The sequence below is a fragment of the Felis catus genome, chromosome B3 (assembly GCF_018350175.1).
Source record: "Felis catus isolate Fca126 chromosome B3, F.catus_Fca126_mat1.0, whole genome shotgun sequence".
NCBI classification, from domain to species: domain Eukaryota; kingdom Metazoa; phylum Chordata; class Mammalia; order Carnivora; family Felidae; genus Felis; species Felis catus.
The window spans coordinates 114,665,722-114,683,124 of NC_058373.1; the positions used below are offsets into that span (position 1 = coordinate 114,665,722).

Below are 17,403 nucleotides of genomic sequence, written 5' to 3' on the forward strand. Positions count from 1 at the left end.
AGTTAAGGGTCTGACTATGGCTCAGGTCATGATCTCACAGTTCATGTGTTTGAGCCCTGCCACTGGGCTCAGTGCTGTCAGCACAGAGTTCACCTTGGATCCTCTGTGCCCCACACTCCCTCTCCCTCTCAAAAAAAAAAAAAAAAAAAAAAAAAAAAAAAAAGGCAGAGTATTCACAAGTTCCCCAAGAACGGTTTCTTTTATGTCAACTCTAAAGAGGTGAGTACAGCACGTGAGAAGTATATGTCAAAATTTTACATGGTTGATGAACCCAAAGAGAAAGCTAAGCATTAGCAAGAGACTAAGAACTCTATTTTTCCAATCTAGATGGGAAATAGCATAAGATCTGTTGTTTTAGAAGAAAAAAAAATCTATTTGTTTATTTGACCAATGCCTCCATATTTGTTTTTACTCGGCTTGATTACTGAGACCAGTCCAACTGGTGCACTCACTGACACTCACTTCAGAACTTCTATGGCCAAGACAGACAGGTGCAAGAATGTCAAGCATGTTTTTAGACTGCCAGCTCTAAGTCAACATCAGTGTCTCAATTCCCAGTGAGACTGTGAAAAGGCTGGAAACACAGCTTGGGTTCTCCTTCCCAGTTGTGATGCTGGCAATAAAAAGAAAAAGAGTCAGCATCTGGCTTCCTCTCAAACAAACCTGCTCAGCCCATCTTATCCAAGAAAAAGATGCCATCCCAAGGGGCCATTCAGGATATATGTCTCTTGGATGGTACTTAGGGTGTTTCATTCATCATTGTGTTTTATTGACACATACACAAAAAAGTCTCTTTTTTTGGCAGTCTCTCTTTTTTTGGCTAATTTTCCATGGACTCCCTCCTTTTTTTTGAAATGACACATTCTCAGAATCTTAAAATCTGTTCACAAACCTGGCAAAGCTAGGTTGCTCAGAACTATATTGTGGCCAGTCTTGGTTCATGGTGTGACCTCATATTACCCACTGGCGGCAGCTCTGATGGAGAAACTCACTACTGTGCTAGAATGTCCCCAGACACTGTTTTGCCTCAATTGTCTCTACCTGACATGATGCTAAAGAGAAATAAAGACAAGAACAGAAAAAGCAGTCTGAGAAGAAAGCACGAACATGGGACACAGGAGACAGAGGGCACCTACCTGGTCACGATCCCCTGCAAAGCAGCAACTTTTCATGGTGCAAGAGTTGAAGTAACCCTGATTGTCAAACTGGAACACAGGCAGGCGGGAATGGATGTCATAGAGCACAGGGGGCAGGCGACGCCTCAGGGCCAGGAGCTGGGTCCCGTTGCTGTTGAACCGCACACTCATGGCACTCTGGAGGGACAGGTTGCCACCATAGCGCAGGAGAGAACTGAAAGGCAGAAAGCATAGGGATTGGCCATGAAGTAGGTGGGACAAGACTCTGCAAAATGTACCACATTTACTTTTTCCCAGAATATGTCCAGAATCTCCTGTCAGGCTTATACATCTGAATTTTGGCAGATGTATAAGAAAGGTTATTTCTATGCAGTGGGCTAGAAGGTAACGATGGGATAAGAATGGCTCCTTGATTTCATCAAACCAAGTTATTTAACCTGTCGTTTCCTCTTTTCAATCTCCAAAAGGTGAATTACCAATAAATTTACAGGAAATAAGTAACAAAGCATCATGAGAGAACAGACATATTAAAATGATTAGTTATTTCATTTGCCTGAGCTAACTACGTAATCAGATAGATGATACTCACCAAGTCCCTGCGAGGTGAGTCGTGTCCACTCTAACTGGCTAATCATGGATGACATTTAAGGGACATATTTATCCTTGTATTAGAAATACAGAGCACATCAGCAGAAAAACAGATACTTTACTATTTATGCTGGATATTTTTTCCATAAATAATCATCATTTTATTAAACAGTTATTTTTGAATTTTTAATCTGTTCACAGAAAATTTTTATATTCTATATGGCATAACTAGAGACTAAATACTAAACAAGTTTTTAAAAATTTATTTATTATTTAATTTACATCCAAGTTAGTTAGCATATAATGCAACAAAGTTTCAGGAGTAGATTCCTTAATGCCCCATACCCATTTAGCCCATCCCCCCTCCTACAACCCCTCCAGCAACCTTCTGTTTGTTCTTTATATTTAAGAGTCTCTAATGTTTTGTCCCCCTCCCTGTTTTTATGTTCTTTTTGCTTCCCTTCCCTTATGTTCATCTGTTTAATACTAAACCAATTTTTAATTTTTTTTAATGTTTATTTATTTTTGAGAGAGACAGAGACAGAACGAAAGTGGGTTACTGGCAGAGAGAGAGGGAGACACAGAATCTGAAGGAGGCTCCAGGCTCCGAGCTGTCAGCACAGAGCCCGAAGCGGGGCTTGATTTCACAAACTGCGAGTTCACGACCTGAGTGGAAATTAAGAGTCAGACACTTAACCAACTGACCCACCTAGGCGCCCCTAAACAAATTATTTATTTTTTTATTTTATTTTATTTTTTATTTTAGAGAGAGAGAGGAAGCATGAGCAGGGGAGGTGGGCAGAGGGAGAGAGAGAGAATCCTAAGCAGGCTCCATGTTCAGGGTGGAGCCCAATGTGGGGCTGGATCCCACAACCCTGGGATCATGACCTGAGCCAAAATCAAGTCGGACACTCAACCGACTGAGCCACCCAGTTGCCCTTAAACAAAAAATTTTAATTTAAATGCAGAGTAAGTAATATAACAATTAGAAAACCAAGATGACTTGTTTTCCATTGCAGTTCTCAACAAGTGTATATTTACTTTGATTAATACATTTATATAGCTTCACAACGGAGAGTGATATGTTCTGGTTCACCTAATATCGTTCTGTAGTCTCATAATATTTCTAACATTTAAAAAAAGTCACACAGTATGGTTCCAATTAATTTCTTTTGATGATTCAGAAGATACTTTGAATTTTACAGTGAACTAGGATGGCCATGAACATTAACAATTATACAGTACTAAATAAAAAAGGGTGTGTATATGTGTGTGTGCTTTTATCTTTTCAGTAGTTAGTATCCTTGACTGGCTAGGCTATTTTATTATGAAGGGATGGACTGTTCACTGACCACATCATAACCAACGTCTCTTTTGTATTTTGGGTTCAATTCTTGGAGTACTGAATTACTGGTAGGAAAGTGAAGTTAAGTATATACATTGGGGGAGGTGCAGAAATTCATGTAACGTCAAACCTACTAACTTGTTTTGCCTCACACAGACTTTGTTGTCCTGGAAAGAAAATAATCTTAGTAGTTTTAGGGGGAAAAAGTTTATAAATTCTAGGGAATCACAGAGCTGGAAAGGGCCTCAAGAGGCCTAAATTAGAGCCTGGCAGATTTATCTGAAACGTTTTTAGGGGAAAAAAAAAAAAATGGCAGTTTACCAAGTGAAAACTTGAAGAGCTATATGCTACCAGAATAGATTTAATATTGAATGAAGAAAACACATTTTGTTTTTTCTTTGGCATGACAATGATGGGGAAGATTAGGGGGACAGGAAAAGAGATACCCCATGGGAAAAGGAGCCCCTGAAACCACATGCAAAGATAGCTGCCAACCTGGCCTGATCACAAAAACCGTCTACACCAAATAGCGCCAGTAAGTCTTATGTCTCCCAAAAGCAGTGTTCTCACTAGAGGGAGGCGTGCTCTAGGTACAGAAACAAGGCCTGGGGCAAAACAGGCTTTAATCCTCTTATCACTGGAATGAAAGAAAAGAGAGAAAAGACTTAGGAAACAGTCCCTAGAACTCCAAACATCAAGGAGGAGCCTGGCACCCCTACGGGCCCCAAGTAATAATCTCTGTAGACAAATGTTCTTATAACGGTCCTAAACAGAGGCCGCACTCACTCACATGTAGAGAATGAATGACGGGGCTGTTAGAGTCCAGGCATTTCCTTTACAGGGTGCCCTAGCTGCCACAGGCATGTGGTGTTATCTAAACACTGAGCTCAAAAACAATAAGAGGCTTTCAATCCAAGATCAGCATGGAGTGTACAAATAAACCACCGTCTGTAGAACTGAAGAGGAGCGGGGCGTGGAAACAAGACTCAACAAAAAGAAACTTGGCCAGCCCCACCAGCAACAGCAGCAGGGGTTTGCATCAGCTCAGGCATCCCTGACAGGAAAGCTGGGGCCACCAAGCAAACGCCCTTTCCATCAGTTAACAGGAACTTCCTCTGCCGATTCTAGTCAGACCTGCAGAAGTCTGCCCAGGACAGGCATAGGGCCCATCCCAGCCCCACCCAAGCTCCTTGACCTACATGTGCAATCTAGCCACTCTAGGGGTTCTGTTTGTGGGTTCCGGGAGGGTCACTAATTTCTCCTGCCTATGCTTCTGGGCAGGGAACTCCTATCTCTCACACAGAGGGCAGGTAAGTAGGAATCTTGCTCCTAGAGTGTTTGGGGGTGCTAAAGAGCAGCTCTGAAACTGAATACTTCATGTTTGGGCATAAAATTAAATTCCTTCCAGAGGATGGAATGATACCTGAAATCTAGAAAGTGAGCTATGTTCACTATACTTTCTCAGCAGGGGTACTACAGCTGGTTCCTCCTGAATAGTATGCATGATCTAGTTCATTAGGAAGAAAAACCTTAGAAGCAGTTTGCCCACACAGTCAAGATAAAAACATAATGTCAAAGACGCTCTAGTTTACAGTTTCAAGCGTAATATGCATGAGAAATCATCTGGGACTTTTTAAAAAATGTGGATTCTCAGGATCCACCCCCAGATATTCTAATTCAATCTGGGAAGTGGGCCCAGGAATCTGAATTTAACAACCCCAATTAACTCTGATGCATGTGACTTTAAAACCACCCTTTTGAGAAACATGGCTCCATTTTGGAATTTGGGGGGAGAGGAATCAGGAAGAGAAGGGAGAGTGAGGGAGAGTGGGGTCAGTGGGAAAACAATGTGGAAAGAAAGTGGATTATCAGAGGTTCAACAAAAAGGGAACCATACAATATGGCACTTTTTATAGCCCCTGGTCTATTAGCAGAAAGGACTCTATTTCCTTTAAAACTCAGAGTTCCCCTCTACCAACAATGCCTAAAATGCCTTTTTCCTGTCATCAATACATTCCCCAAAGGAGAAGTTTCTCATTTCCTCTTGGAGAACTGAGGGAGGAATGCCTCAATCTTGACTTGCTTTCTGAACTCTGATCTTGGTAACGGAGATGCCAACTGTCTCCACTCCTCAGAGAAATGGCCACCATTTCGCACCAAACAAGATGAGCAGTATCTTTTTTTTTTTTTTTTTAATGTTTACTTATTTTTGAGAGAGAGGGAGACAAAGTGTGAATAGTAGAGGAACAGAGAGAGAGGGAGACACAGAATCTGAAGCAGGCTCCAGGCTCTGAGCTGTCAGCACAGAGCCCACTGCAGGGCTCAAACTCACAAACCGTGAGATCATAACCTGAGCCAAAGTCAAACACTTAACCGACTGAGCCACCCAGGCACCCCAAGATGAGCAGTATCTTGCAAGGACTAGCAACAAGTTAAAATGAGTTCAACTACAATATCTCTATTTAGAAAAATAAAAGCAATAAATCTATTCCCAACCTATCTTCAACCAAGGATTTGTCATAAAATACAACAAGAATGGGGTAGGAGGTAATCCAAGGGTCAGCATGTAAAAGATCCAGGACAAAAAGCAAGAGAACTTGGAACAACAGGAAAATATTTCTCACTAGTGTGGTCTCCTGGATTCCCCACCCTGCCCCCTGCCCCCCCCCCCCAATATTGAAATGGACTTCTTTATTGCTCTGGCAGGGTAAAAAGAACATTTTTAAAAAGTACTTGGCTAAGGCTAAGGTCTTGGAATAGAAGAGAAACAAGCTAAGGCTGTTTCCAAGGAAAGTGACTAGGAGTGTCATGTTCAACACAAGACAGGGCATTGATAAAGTTTCCAAGATTAGACTTCATGAACCTAGGTTTCCATAAATCCACAACAAAGTAAATTCATCTCACAGTACCAACATTATTTTCCAAAGCCAACTGGCATGAGTTTCTAAGTGAAAGTTTCAATTAACACCCATGAAATGCACTATTATTCCAAATCACAGACATCAGAGCTGGTACTGGACAACCAGAGTGGCTAAATCAAGGTCCTCTGGTGGGGGGAAATCTCTCCCTCCCCTCCAGTTCTGCTTTAGGGCAGGATGACCTATAAGGAATAAGGAAAATGTTGTACTTGCTATAACACAACCTGTAGAATATGACAAATCCCAAAGGACAGTAGAATTATGTAGAAAGTGAACAAGTTCAGGGAGTCACCAATCCTATTAGCCCACACCAATCCTATTCAAGTGCGTTCAGGGTCCTAATAATCCCTTAAACCTATCTTTTATGTGAGTTAGTAGGAAGAGAACTTGGGCTTTCTTTTTTGTTTTTTCTACCATAATCCTCCGTTCCAAGATTGAGACTTCTCTAGAGGGAACCAGAACTGCTGGATAACCAGTATGAGAAAGAGATACTGTGATATGTGACTAAACAAACTCACATTCCTCACTGCCAAGGCTTTCTGGCCTGAAATATAGATATAGGTTCAGTGTACCTGCTAAAATTTCCTTCTTTTTGAAGGTCCTGAAATTTAAGTTTGAGTGAAGTTAGCACAAGGGCCTGATAAATTTCTGATAAAGAGATCTTTAGATAAGGGCGCCTGGCTGGCTCAGTCGGTACAGCTTGTGACTCTTGCTCTTGGCACTGTGGGTTCGTGCCCCACATTGGGAGTAGAGATTACTTAAAAATAAAATCTTTAAAGACAAAAAAAGAGGGAGGGATTTTTAAAATATATTTTTTAATGTTTATTTTTGAGAGAGAGAGAGAGCGCGCGCGTGCGCGAGTTGGGGAGGGGCAGAGAGGGAGACACAGAATCTGAAGCAGGCTCCAGGCTCTGAACTGTCAGCACAGAGCCTGATGAGGGACTGGAACTCATGAACCATGATCATGACCTAAGCCAAAGTTGGACACTCAACCCACTGAGCCACCCAGGTGCCCCAAAAGAGAGAGATCTTTAGATGATAAAATGGCCTATCCAGTCCTCCATGAAGCAAACAAGGATGGCAGGCATTGCAGTGTTTCCAATCATCATCTTCCAGAACAGGGACATACCCAAAGTTGAAGGGACCTGAGCCTAAGTTTTTGCGTATGGCCCAGAGATCCCAAAAACCACACAGAACCAAACAAGATCTCAAAATAAACTAAGAGGCACCACCATAACAGATTTGTTCTTGGACACTTGTGAATTTCCCATAGATAAGAACTCCACATTTAGTCATCTCAGTTCATCAGATGGCCTGGCTGATTCAAAATCCCCCTTCACTCCAAGCTGCAGAAAATACAGAGGCGTTTCATAAGCAGCCATTTAAATCTTCACCTTAAAACAATTCTTGGTCCTAGCTTCTGACAGACATGACATTAGCATCAGCCCTGACCTCACAGTATATTAAACTGGGGAGGGAGAGTTTAATTAACAGTGGTTGGCAAGAGGCAAGAAAAAACAAGGGAAGAGGGTGACTGGGATGGCAACAGTAACAGTGCTGAAGGCGTGGGTTGGAATATATGCAGGTAAATAGGCAGTGCTTGATGGCAGGACAGGAAGCTGGTGTGGGTCCACTGACTGTCGAGGTGCAAAGCCATAAAGCTGGAGGAATGTTAAAGAGCAAAGAGGCAAAGTCTGGAAAAAACCCTAAGCAGAAGAGGGTCTGAAAACAAAAATCACAATTTGTTACCTTTTTTTAAGAACTCCTATGCAAACAGTTGAAAACAAGAGGAGAGGAATATAAAGGAAAGGGTAGAAGGCCAAACTGCTGACTGATGAGACACAGCTATAGGAAGACAGTCTGTTTCTTACAGAAGCCATTCACTGAGAATGTATCCAAAAACCAAGATCACCTCTAGTTGGCAGTAATAGATATGTCTCAGGGCACGTGGTGGCTCAGTCAGTTAAACATCTGATTCTTGATTTTGGCTTAGGTCATGATCTCATAGTTCATGAGATGGAGCCCCGCATCTGCACTGTTAGCACAGAGTCTGGTTGGGATTCTCTTCTCCCCCTTCTTTCTCTCTGCCCCTTCCCTGCTCACGCATGTTCTTTCTCTCTCAAGATAAATAAATACATTTAAAAAAAAAAAAAAAGAAATATCTCAGGGGCGACTTGGTGGCTCAGTTGGTTAAGTGTCTGACTTCGGCTCAGGTTATGATCTCACAGCTCATGAGTTCGAGCCCCACATTGGGCTCGGTGCTTGTCAGCTCAGAGCCTGGAGCCTGCTTTGGATTCTGTGTCTCCCTCTCTCTCTGCCCCTCCCTCACTCACACTCTCTCTCAAAAATAAACAAACATCTAAAAAAAAAAAGGAAATATTTAGAATAATGGCTTTGAAACTATTTTTATAGAAACTCTTTGTAAAGCACATTAAAAAAATTTTTTTTAACTTTATTTATTATTGAGAGACAGAGAGAGACAGAGCATGAGCATGGAAGGGGCAGAGAGAGAGGGAGACACAGAATCTGAAGCAGGCTCCAGTCTCCAAGCTGTCAGCACAGAGCCGGACATGGGGCTGGAACTCACAAACTGCGAGACCATGACCTGAGCTGAAGTCGCACACTTAACCGACTGAGCCATTCAGGTGCCCCTGTAAGGTACATCTTATACTGCATCCCAGCACGCCCACATTTAGCATAAATTCATTAAACCATACTTACCACCTACGATACTCTGATTTCTATATTTTTTTATTTAATAAATACTATGACTATCTAAATTGATTTCATGGCCCACAGAAATGTTAGAAGAGCTTTCTACCTTAACCTCCTTGCTTCCACTCTTGGCCCATGCTTCATTTATCCTGAATAGCACAGCCAGAGGGATGCTGAACCATGCATCAGAACACATCATTTCTTTGCTAAAGATCCTCCAGTGGCTCCCCATTTACACCAAAGTAAAAACTAAATTCCTTTCAATGTCAATAAAGCCCTAGACAACTGCTTTCCCATCTCTGAATCTTTGACTCCGCCTCCCAGCATTTTTCTTACTTTCCTCTACTTCAACCACATGATGCCTCCTTACCAATCCTAAAACAAGTCAACTATGCTTCTACTTCAGGGTCTTTGCACTTGCAGATCCTGCAGCCCACAATGTTCCTCTCCAGATACGTCCTCAGTTCAGTCACTTACTTCTTTATGCAAATATCCTCCTCAATCAGGCCCTTTCTGATACCCTGTGCAAAAATGCAAGCTCCCTCATACTCCCTGGCTCCCTTGCCTGCTTTACGTTTCTCTACTACATGAATCACCATCTTACATACCATATATTTTTATGTCTTTATTTTATTATTTGTCCTTTCCCATTAGACTATTAGCTTTTATATCTTTCCCCCACATACCCCAAGTGCTTAAACAGTGCCAAACACGTAGCAGTCATTCAATAAATAGCTGTTGAATGAATGATCTAATGGATCACGAGCAGCAGTTTGAAAAACCCTGACTTTGGGAACATTAAAAAGAAAAACAGGCTCTACCAAAGTTCACATGTGTCCTGACATTTGTCTGCACATGAAACCTAATCTGAGAGGCAAGCAGCAAGGCAGCATAAAATTGGGAGAAATAGCAAGAGGCTTGGAGATCATCTGAATCAAAGTCCTCTTTGACAAAGAACCGGCACAATTTGCCAATGACCATCCAGGTCGCCCCCTCTTCATAGGGTATCACCATACACACCTTTCAAGTAAGTTAAATTCATCTACCTGCTAATAAGTGGCCAATAAGAAGGAAGAGTTTAGCAGGCAGGCAGGTATCTTAATTATATCTTGTACTTTACAGTGAGTTTCTGATATTTGCAGAATAAAAGTTCAAAAGGAAAACTAATAATTACATTTGGGGAAGTCAAATTCAAGAAAGAAAATTCACGTCAGGGTTTAGAAAGTGAATGGTGAATCCCACAGGTTTTGAATATATGCCCTATCCAATTTATGTTCACAAATAGTGATAAACATTCAGACTGATGGGTGTATGAAGATATATTAATATATTAATTAGACTACAGGATTTAGGTAATTTCTTTTTTTATGCCTTTCATTTTATTTTTCCAAGTTTTTCTACAATGAACATGAATTTCTTCTGTAATCAGAAGAAAATATGTTATTTTAAAATATCATCTCGGGGCTACTGGGTGGCTCAGTCAGTTAAGCGGCCGACTTCAACTCAGGTCATGATCTCACGGTCTGTGGGTTCGAGTCCCACATCAGACTCTGTGCTGACAGTTCAGAGCCTGGTGCCTGTTTCGGATTCTGTGGCTCCCTCTCTCTCTGCCCCTCTTCAGCTCACTCTCTCTCTTTCTCTCAAAAATAAATAAACTTAAAAAAATATATATCATCTTATACACAGATCTTTTTTAACTAGGGGTCCACAGAAGACAGCTTTGAGAAAAGTATGAGAATAGTAAATTTAAAGACCTTCTTAATGGAAACTTCAAATAATATGCTGCCCCATAGGATTCTGGTGCAGATGCTAAGTTTGAAATTAAATCATACTTTAAATTCACATAATGATAGTCAAAGAAAAATTTTCAGAGTCCTCTGAAAATTTCAGTGTCCCTTACTATCTTTCTCAATGAGGGCAAATAATATCCTTCCTTTGATAGATTTCTAAGTACTAAACAGGCCTATCTTAGTTAGCACTGAACACAGTCAACAGGTTAGGTCTGAAATTACACTCAGTTTGATTTCTTTCTGCAGATCCCCCAATCCCACTTCCAAAGCCATAAATAAATGGCAAAGTCGTATTACTGGAAAAAAAAAAACAGATTCAAGGGGCGCCTGGGTGGCGCAGTCGGTTAAGCGTCCAACTTCAGCCAGGTCACGATCTCGCGGTCCGTGAGTTCGAGCCCCGCGTCAGCCTCTGGGCTGATGGCTCGGAGCCTGGAGCCTGTTTCCGATTCTGTGTCTCCCTCTCTCTCTGCCCCTCCCCCGTTCATGCTCTGTCTCTCTCTGTCCCAAAAATAAAATAAAAAAACGTTGAAAAAAATTAAAAAAAAAAACAACAACAGATTCAAAATACAAAGCATTTTCTGCAGAATCAAGAAACATTGTTCTTGGAAAGTCTTCTATACGTGGGTAAATTCATGAATAAATAAAGCCAAAATGATTGAGAGTGTACCAAGAAGTCCCTATCTAAAATATGTGACTTGCAACAGATAAAATGCAAGTGGTCAAACCTGTTATTACGAAATAAAAAGTTCAAGCTACAAAGAATTCACTGATGGAATTATATACCACAATAGATACTCTTAAAAAAGCAACTAGTTCATTTAATTTACAAAATGTTTATGTACACACTGTATCATCTAATCTTTACAGTGGGGATAACATTATTCTCATTTCACACTGGAGGAAACTAAGGTCCTGAGCAGCGAGATGATTTGGTTCTGAGTACACAATAGGTAAGCAGCAGATGTATGGCCAGAAGTTTTTTCTGCTTCTTGGCTCACCAAGATTGCACAGAATACATGGTAGAGATGGATTATTCTACCCAGCAAAGTGAACAGTATCAGCATCGGAGCCAGAAGGATTCATCTAAGTCATTCACTTCACACTCTTTCCTTTCACATCACACTCATCTCTTCATGCATGCATTTACTAAATAAACATTTATTGAATACCTGCTAACTATTTTAGGTATTGTGCTAGGCCCATGGATTCAAAGATGAAGATAAAGGGGGAACCCTCAAAAACTCATGAGGGACAAGAAAACCAACAGTTTCCTTTTATAACATGAATAGTGTTATACAAAGGAGAACATGTGCTGTGAGACACAGGACGAACCTACCCTCCACTGAGGAGACAAGAATGAGTGTGGTCACAAAAGGTTTCTTAGAAGAAAAACCCAAGCTGACTCAACAGAAAGAGTCACAGAGTTGACTCAAATTCTTAACTGGCAAAAGAAATGAGATAAATCTGGATATGCTAATATATGGGTAAATTCCCAACACATACTGATGAGTGAAAAAGTCAAGTTGTAGAATAATTGTATAGCAGTAAAAACACATGCATATAGAGACAAAAGCATATACTACAAACTCCTAACACTCATTATCCAGGGGAGGGGGCAGGGGACCAGATAGTCAGAAGGGACTTCAGCTTCACTGAAAGTTTTAAAAGGAGAATGCTATTAACAAGTATTCATATTTTTTTTTAAAGTGTTTATTTGTTTTGAGAGAGAGAGAGAGAGAGAGAGAGAGAGAGAGAGAGAGAGAGAGAGAATGTGTGTGTGAGCGGGGGGAGGGGCAGAAAGAGAGGGAGAGACAAGAGAATCCCAAGCAGGTTCTGCACTGTCAGTGTGGAGCCCAACACAGGACCCAAATTCACGAACCATGAGATCATGACCTGAGTGAGCCAAAATCAAGAGCTGGACACTGACCCACTAAGCCACTCAGTCACCCTAGTATTTGTATTTTTTAACTTTTAATTTGGAAGTAATTATAGAATCAGTGGAAATTGCAAAGAAACATACAAGAAAGTCCTTTGTACCCTTTGTCTAGCCTCCCCCAATGTTACCATCTTGCCTCACTATAGTATAATATCTAAACCAGGAAATTTACATTGGTACAATCTACAGAGCTTATTCAGATTGTGTCAGTTACATAGGCACTCATTTGTGTGTGTGTGTGTGTGTGTGTGTGTGTGTGTGTGTGTGTTTGTAGCTCTACGCAATTGTACCACATGTACAGCTCTGTGTAACCACCACAATTAAGATACTTAATGTGTACCATCATCACCTTACTGCTACCCGTTTATAGCCATGTTCACTCTCTCTATCCCTATTGCTAACACCTGGCAAACACTGTTCTCCATTTTTCACATATATTAGTTCATGTATGTTACATACATGGAATCATGCAGTATGTGTCCTTAGGGACTGACTTTTTCACATAGCATATGGTTCGTTTTTAATTTATAAAGGAACTATAAAACTATATTTCAGAGTAGCTGTACTATTATACATTCCCACCAGCAACTTAGGAGTGATCCAGTTTCTCCACATCTTCACCAGCTTTACTGGTGTATTTTTTTTTTTTTTAATGTATTTACTTATTTTGAGAGAGAGCCAGCGGGACAGAGAGAGACAGAACCCCAAGCAGGCTCCACACTGTCAGCACAGAGCCTGACACAGGACTTGATCTTACCAACCATGAGATCATGACCTGAGCCAAAATCAAGAATTGGATGCTTAACCGACTGAGTCACCCAGGCGCCCCACATTACTTATATTTTAAAAAGCTAAACTAAGAAGTCGGTCAATGTATTTTAAAACAAAGGGAGAGACAAAACTAGACATTCTTAGCTTTCTATGGACATACCTAACACCATCTATGAAATATCTCTGTAACCCAAAAAAAGCCCAGGAAACAAAAAACAAAACCACCCACAAAACCCTGAATACATTTAAGCCCCAAGATCTAAAACCAATTTATAGAAAAAACTGGGGTAAGAAGGAACATGCTAAATGACAGTATAAAAATGCAATCAGCATAATCTAAAATGTGAGAAATTCCATATGACAAATAATCCAGTGTCTTTAACAAATAGATTGCAAGGGGGAAAAGTGAGAGGCAGGAATACCTACAGATTAAGAGACTCAGAAGCCATATTAACTAATTTTTATGTATAAACCTTATTTTAATCCTGATTCAAAAAAAACAAAAAACAAACAATTGTAGCATTCATGAGACAATTAAAGAAATTTAAACACTAATTAAATATATGCAGTGATATTAAGGAGTTATTGTTATTGTATTTAGGTGTGACAATATTATGGTTATATTTTTAAAAAGAATTATCTTTTTATGGAAAGTATTTTGGCAGTTCCTCAAAAAGTTTAACACAGGATTTACCCTAAAACCCAGCAATTCCACTCCTAGGTGTATATGCGAAAGAACTGAAAACAGGTACTCAAATTTACTTATGCATAAATGTTAATAGTAGTACTATTCATCATACCAAAAAGTGGAAACAATTCAAATGTACATCAATGGGTGAACAGATAAAACGTGGCGCATCCATACAACAGAATATTATCCTGTCAAAAAAAGGAATGAAGAACTGATACATGCTACAATGTGGATGAACCTCAAAAAACAGGATGATAAGCAAAAGAAGCCAGATCAAAGGTCACATGATGATGAAACATCTGGAACAGGTAAATCCATCGAGACAGAGAGTAGATCGATGGTAGCTAGGAGCGAGAGAAAAATATCCTGGAAAGTCACTGTGTAAAGGGTAGGAGTTTTATTTTAGGATGATGGAAATATTTTGGAACTAGGTAGAGGTGGTGGTTGTAAAACACTGTGAGTGTACTACATGCTATGAATTTTTCACTTTAAAATGGCTAATTGTATGTTATGTGAATTTTACCTCAACTGAAAAATAATCTTTCAGAGATATATATTAAAGCATTTACAGAGAAATGATAATAATGTTATGTGGAAACTGATTCAAAATAATTGGGAAGGGAGGTCACAGATGAGGAATAAATGAAAGATTGTTCATGGATTAAATACTGAAGCTGGGTGATAGTTATATTGGAATTCATTTTACTATTCTACTTTTATATATATCTAAAATTGGTTTTTTGTTTGTTTTTGGGTGTGTGTGTGTTTTATTTGAGAGCCAGAGAGAGAGAGAGAGAGAGAGAGAGAGAGAGAGAGAGAGAGAGAGAGAGAGACAGAGAACGTGTGAGAGGGGGAGAAGAGCAAAGGGAGAGAAAGGGAGAGAGAGAATCAATCCCAAGCAGGTTCCATGCTCAACGCAGAACCTGATGCAGGGCTTGATCCCAAGACCCTCATGGGATCATGAGGCCTGAGCCGAAATCAAGAGTCAGATGTTTAAATGACTGAGCCACCCAGGTGCCCCTAAAATTGTTTTAACATAAAAATATTTTTAAAAAGCAAAAAGTCAAGATTTGATTTTACAATAATAAAGTCCCCTTGGTTTAGGGATTTAATATCACCTCCTTCTGAATAAACAATACTTGAGGAATATTAAAGGAAGGGTATTCCCTAGATGTTTGGGTCTGAAGTTAAGTCTCTTGTTATAAAAGGCACATTTGTGCTTGGTATGGACACGAGGAAGCTCTGGCCTAAAGCCCAAAGACGCTGGGTTAGAATGAACACAGAAACAAATTTAACGTGGACCTCTGAATAACCACAACTTCCATCTTATAGGATAAACCAAGTTACTAAATCACCTGGGATATCTGTTTAAAATGGCAGATTCACAGGTGCTGCCTCAGGTCTCACAATTCAATCTCTGGATCTGAGCTCCAGGAAGCTGTACTTCAACAAGATCCCCTGGTAATTCTAATGCCCTCTAAAGTTTGAGAACCACTGGGTTAGGATACCAGGGGCCTGGTGTCTTCCATTGGACAAAGCTGATTCTAGAGCTCCACCTTGTGGCCTAAAAACCAGACAGCAACTTCACCAGAATCTGACTCCCCAACATAACTCTGACAGATGGTCAAAACCCAGCAAGAACCCTTACAACCTCCTTTAAGGGTTTATTCCTTAGAGACAACATTTTGATCCATTACACTCAAGGAATTAATAGGTCCAGAAAACATTACAAAAACCCTGCTTTGAAAATACAGACTATTTGGGGATGAGTATAAAACTATGCACTCATTCAATATTTACTGAAGGTACCAATATTCTAAGTGATGTGTTAGGCTCTAGAGATAAATAAAACATGGCCCTTTCCTTAAAACTCCACAGGAGGGGCACCTGGGTAGTTCAGTTGGTTGAATGTCCAATTCTTTTTTTTTTTTTTTAATTTTTTTAACGTTTATTTTTTATTTTGAGACAGGGAGAGACAGAACATGAACAGGGGAGGGTCAGAGAGAGGGAGACACATAATCTGAAGCAGGCTCCAGGCTCTGAGCTGTCAGCACGGAGCCCAACGCGGGGCTCGAACTCACGGACTGCGAGATCATGACCTGAGCCGAAGTCGGCTGCTTAACTGACTGAGCCACCCAGGCGCCCCGAATGTCCAATTCTTAATTTCAGCTCAGGTCATGATCCCAGAGTCTTGGGATTGAGCCCCGTATCAGTCTCCATGCTGAGTGTGGAGCTAGCTTGCTTGGGACTGATTCATTCTTTCTCTCCCCGTGCCCCTCTCCCCTGTTTGCTCTCTTTCTCTCTCAAAAAAGAAAATCTATAGGAAAACATGACAGGTGATAGTACAGATCAGGATAAGCACTTCTTTTTTGTTGAGAAGCAATTCCTGGACACTGGGAAGGAAATAAAAAATATAGTAATGGTCTAGCTGGAGATAAACACTCATATTAAAAGAAAACTAATGATGGCGAAAGCAGCAACCAAGCCAAGCAACATGCATGCCACAAACCGTAAGTACTTTACAGAGACTCTGAATAAAGAGATCTCTTCCCGTAGAAGACAAAGCTTCATTCATGCAGCACACAGTCTGTGCCAAAACTCTGCCAGGTGCTGGGGACACAATGAGTAAAAGGAAGCTTTGAGTATGTAACAGGGAGCAAGGATGCTTTTCCTGAGGGGCACTAACTTATTGTGGACCTGAAAAGTACTAAAAGTTGAAAAGATCCAAAGAAACAAGAAAAAACTATCTCCTCCATTTGTGTTTGTATGTGGAAGAGAGTACAAGGGGAGAGAGGAGGGACACTGGCACCAGAGAAGGAGCAGATTGCTTGCTGAAGGAGTTGTTTTAGCCAGTAAAGTAGGTCATACATTCATTCCAAAAGACATTTTCTTAGAGCATCCCACATATAGGTTCTGAGGATGTGCCCATGAACAAAGATAACAAGAACTCACTAAAGCTCCTGGGTAGGGGAATGGCAAGAGTGATATTGAAGGATGTGTGCTATATGGCAGAAGCAGGAGGCAAGTTAAGAAGGCAGGGCAGCTGGTCCCTTCCAGAAATAGTGCTATGGGCATGAGATGGAGCTGGGGCTTTCAGAACTGAAAACAGTGGCCAGGCACTAATGCAGAACAAAGCTAGTTATGGCAGAGAGTGAGAGAGACAGAAGAGGAAAATGGGACTCTGGGGTTTCAGCTGGGATGACTGTGGGAGTAATGGTGACAATGATAAAAAACAAACAAGAAAGGAATCAGTTCTAGGGAGAAAACAAGCTTTCAGTGTAGGTCTTGGTGGATGGACCACTTGCCTGAGTATTGCATAGGTACATACAGAAAGATGGGAGAGTGGGGAAGAAAGGAGTGGCTAACCTGAAAGCATGTCCCCCGATTAGAACCTAATCATTCTGACAATTAAACTCCAACAATCCCTAGCTCTTCTCTGGTGATTCTCTACATAATCCAAACTGCTAGGTCCTCCTGACTCTCCTCCCTCCCTCTTCTGTCCCTTCAAGCCAT

General features: G+C 40.7%; 1 protein-coding gene across 6 annotated transcripts in view; it reads right to left on the reverse strand.

Annotated features, from left to right (window-relative positions):
* DCAF5 (DDB1 and CUL4 associated factor 5) overlaps positions 1-17,403 on the reverse strand; it is a 107,163-nt gene that overhangs the window by 47,156 nt on the left and 42,604 nt on the right. For 5 of the 6 annotated variants that reach the window (XM_006932940.5, XM_045060122.1, XM_019833199.3 and 2 more), the window contains one exon: positions 1,137-1,350. In XM_006932940.5, the coding sequence (XP_006933002.1) occupies positions 1,137-1,350 (214 nt within the window). Of the gene's footprint in view, positions 1-462; positions 614-1,136; positions 1,351-17,403 lie in introns of all 6 variants that reach the window. The other variant, XR_006599736.1, reaches the window with a different exon arrangement.